Here is a 3,985-nt window from a genome sequence, read left to right as displayed (position 1 = left end):
TATTGTTTTTAAAATTAACGTAAGTATCTATTATGTCAAGTATTGTTTTGAATAATAAAACGGGAACATTGACACAAACCCTACATCGTTTTACTGGGAAATTCAAAATTGGGACAACAACAAGCAGCCTGAGAGTGCAAACAGCGGCCGCAACAAGAGAAACAACAACGTAAAATTGTTAAATCGCTCTCAAAGCGAACACCGCGCCATATCGTCCTGTGTGCAAAAAATCAAATACATTTAAAAAGAGGGTGATTTTATTTATGATTTTATTAAACAAGCATTTATTGAAGGAAAGGCGATGATGCAAATTACACAAATGTTACACAGAAGGCAGCCGAATCTAGGCGAGCTCAGCAGGCATATGATACTTCAATTATGGCATTTCAAGTAAACCTGTGCAAGTTCCTTTGAGTTCTCCTACGACTGTGTCTATAGGGTCAGCTCGTCATAGGAGAAATAGGGCTCCTCTACTGAGCGCATAGAGATTTTGAAGTGACGGCGCAGAAACCCTCCGTACCGCTTGTCCCACTTCAGGTTGTTCAACTTTGGTCGGACTCTCCTCATGAAGCCTCCGTAGCGCTTCTGCAGCTCCTCGGGCTCCTGGTCCTCCTGCTCCACGGAGCTACTTCTCTTTGACTTTGGGCCGAATTTCCGTAAAAAGCCGCCGTAACGTTTAACATAACCACGGAGGATGTGATCCTCTGGAGTGTCGTCTGCCTGCTCCGCTGTATCTGCGTCTCTATCTTCCAGCTTCTTCAAAAAAAGCTCATATTTTTTGGGCAGCGAGGCACCTTTCAGGATGTAATTGTCGCGCCACGGAGAGGCGAATATTTTGTTCTTGTTCTTGTCGATCCTCTTGATGAAGCCGCCGTAGCGTTTGACCAGATCTGCCTGCTGGCTCTCCTCCTCCTCCGCAGCCTCATCTTGGCTGAAGTCGGCCAACCGCGGAGCCTGGCTGCAGCTCTCCAGCTGGCCCTCACAATCGGCGCTGCACGACTGCAAGACACAGACAAGATCGGGAAACCAGGGGACATCAGCAGGGCGCACTATACCTGAACGCACGTTATATTTCCCACTTGTGAGTTTTGTTTGTGGTAAAGCTCGGCGGCTGCGCCTTACTTCCCAGTCGAACGAGAAATTTCAAAACTATATATACACACAGGCTACTGCATATTCCAAGATTTTATTAATGGTTTTGCCTGATTTTTAACTCCAAGATTTAGACGATTACAGTTAGAATAACACACTGAAGAATTTTCTATCATTTTGGATCAGCAACAAGATTATGAAGTCATCTTAAATTTCCCTTTTGAACTTTCTTACCAGGCTGCTGTAAGCTTCATCGGCGCTAAGAATTTGCTGCGCGCATTTCTGACACTGTGAAGAACAGTCTGTGTGGATGCAGGGCGGCAAGCTCAGCATCAGCACCAGGACATACCACTCCATTCTTCAAAAACATCCAGACACACACACACACACACACACACACACACACACACACACACACACACACACACACACACACACACACACACACACACACACACACACCAGTCGGTGAGGGGAGAGAAACACCACATCAAATGTTTCACCAGACTGGAATTAAAGAAATTACTGAAACTGAGAATCACGTTTAAAGTTTGAGAGAAAGAAAAAGTGTAAAAACCAGACTCGGTACCTCAGGAATCGGACCGATACTTCCAGCCTTGTTAAGAGTCGCAGAGGCACATCTACCACGAAACTGCTCGCTGTCCGCCCTCCGACACCCGTTTCTCTAGCGCGTCTTGGCGTCTATCTTTTTATCACTAGAGATTTGGCTGTGTCATCAGAACAGCTTCTATAATCGGACCAATAGGAGGGAAATATACTGCGTAAATAAACGCACTGCCTCCCCGCTTCAGGAGTTTTAACAACGCCCACACAGAGACAGGAGTAGCAGCGCGGTTCATCCCATCAGCACATCGTTATTGTCATCATTCCATCTCTGAAGTGACCAAACCCCTGGCTGTAAATCATACTGACATCAATAAGAAAATGATTTTTCTTTTTCAGTGGAACACCATATACCTGAACTGAACAGGAAATGGATCCAAAAGTGACCATTGTGCGTCAAAACAGAGCTTTTCACTCAGCGGCAAATCTTCTGGGGTTCAAGGCACATAAGGCCCCTCCAGGTTCACCGCCATTGTCTTATGTAAATAATCAGACACCACCACCGTCAAAACAACGCCCTATTAACATTTTACGCTGCTCAAAAAAATTAAAGGAACAATTTAATTAAAAAATCATGCTGGGTATCTAGACTCATATGGACTGGGCACAAAAAGATGCCACATTGTTGGATGGATCTGAGGGCTGAATTCAAAGACACCCTGAAAATCAAAGTGAAAAAAGGATATGGTGTGGTGGACCACTAGAGGGCTCCACTCACACCCAGTATATCCGGTTGTTCAGTGATGACACGACGAATCCTACTTCCGGGCCTAAAGTAGTCTGCGTTTAATATGGCTTTTGTGTTGTTAACATGTTTAATGTTATGTATTTTCTTCTATTTAATCTCAAAAAGCTCCTAAAACAGTCAGTGATCACTGTTGACCTCCCTCGGCTTTTATTACCGCTAATCATTTATTTAAGCTCAGTTTTTAAAACCTTACGATGTAACTACAGCCCATGCCGCAGTATATGAATGACTAACCTCATATTGTGGATGGATTATCTCAGTTGTTCTCCTGGCTGAAGTTTGGTCCTTTTACAGCATCCTGCCATGCGATTACATTTGTTCCTGACCACCGAGAACACTCACGTTAACTTTTATCGAGTGGAAAAAAAAGTTAGCTTGTTTATATTATTCTAACATAGCTGTGTCGCTAACGGTCACGTAGCACATCATTATATACCAGCTAGCCCAACTTCAGTAACCCTACAAACGTCACTGCTTTTTAGTTTTCTGTTTTCATTTATGTAGTTTTCTGTCTTCATTTATGCTGGAAGTGATAACAGAGCTGTACGTTTTAATTTGTTTCCAAAACCCCGCAGTCAGGACATGCTATATTGTATTTAGATAAAAGCTAGCGAGCTAACTCCCTGGTAACTTCTAACTCCGTTAAATGTCATAAATTCCGTTTTCATGGATGCCTGGATGTTAAACTCAATTGTTACACCTGGTAGAGCAGAACGCTGATCATTTTATTAAAGATGAAAGATTTTAGACAGTTTTTCAACTCTCAGTAATGCCATAGTGATCGTTTGATATATGGACCAGCAGCGGAGTTTAGACCCAGACACGGCTAGTGACGCCAGACTGAACAACCGGATATGAAGTGTGTTCCTGTGTTTTGTGGCGCGATATGCGCAGTTGATGTTGGAGACGAATAAAGAAGGAGTGAGAACTGAGAGCTCTGTGTCGTTGATGCTTACCTCCACATTGGTGACCCCTGACTCGAGCATGCAACTGGCCGCAGATAACGCAGACTCCGCTATGGATGCATCAGCGGCCGCCGGACCTCCGCCTCCTGTTGCAGCTACGTTCGCTGTGGCGCTGAAACTGCCGGACTTTTGGCTCCATGACCCCCCGTCATGGTTTGTACACGTGGAGACTCAGTTTGCCCTTCGCGGCATCTCGGCTGACGACACGAAGTATCACCATGTGGTGGCCTCACTCGACCCGCTGGCCACCCGTCGCACGATGGCGCTCCTCCGGGACCCACCCGCCCAAGGGAAATACGCTGCCCTCAAAGAGCTGCTTCTTCGGCGCTATGCCCTCTCCGACGCTGAACGAGCCGAAAAGCTCCTCAACCTGTCAGGCTTGGGTGGCGGTACCGCACTCGAGCTCATGGAGAACATGCTATCGTTGCTCGTGTGACCAAGTGGTCGGCGGGGTTATGCACAAAATAAATAAACTTGACAACGCCACCTAGGGGAATCACACCCCCAGGAAATATATTTAAGAAAAATAAATAAAAGGAATAAAAGAAGACCGCAC

At 45.4% G+C, this 3,985-nt stretch overlaps 1 protein-coding gene across 1 annotated transcript; it reads right to left on the bottom strand.

The window, feature by feature from the left end:
• Positions 1-252: 252 nt before the first annotated feature.
• LOC113013479 (proenkephalin-B-like) lies at positions 253-1,789 on the bottom strand. The gene is made up of 3 exons (XM_026154404.1): positions 1,682-1,789; positions 1,327-1,450; positions 253-999 (listed from the first exon to the last, which is right to left on the bottom strand). The coding sequence occupies exons 2-3, from the start codon at positions 1,447-1,449 to the stop codon at positions 433-435; spliced, it is 690 nt and encodes a 229-aa protein (XP_026010189.1). The 5' UTR covers position 1,450; positions 1,682-1,789; the 3' UTR covers positions 253-432.
• Positions 1,790-3,985: the final 2,196 nt, after the last annotated feature.

This window comes from Astatotilapia calliptera, chromosome 20 (genome assembly GCF_900246225.1).
Source record: "Astatotilapia calliptera chromosome 20, fAstCal1.2, whole genome shotgun sequence".
NCBI classification, from domain to species: Eukaryota; Metazoa; Chordata; class Actinopteri; order Cichliformes; family Cichlidae; genus Astatotilapia; species Astatotilapia calliptera.
Note: the sequence above shows the minus strand (reverse complement) of the source record. Positions and strands in the feature narration are given on the sequence as shown.

Coding starts and splice junctions, on each gene's coding strand:
- LOC113013479 (XM_026154404.1), bottom strand. CDS start 1,449: ATGGAGTGGTATGTCCTGGTGCTGATGCTGAGCTTGCCGCCCTGCATC. Junction 1,000..1,326: donor ATGAAGCTTACAGCAGCCTG/GTAAGAAAGTTC, acceptor TGTGTCTTGCAG/TCGTGCAGCGCCGATTGTGA.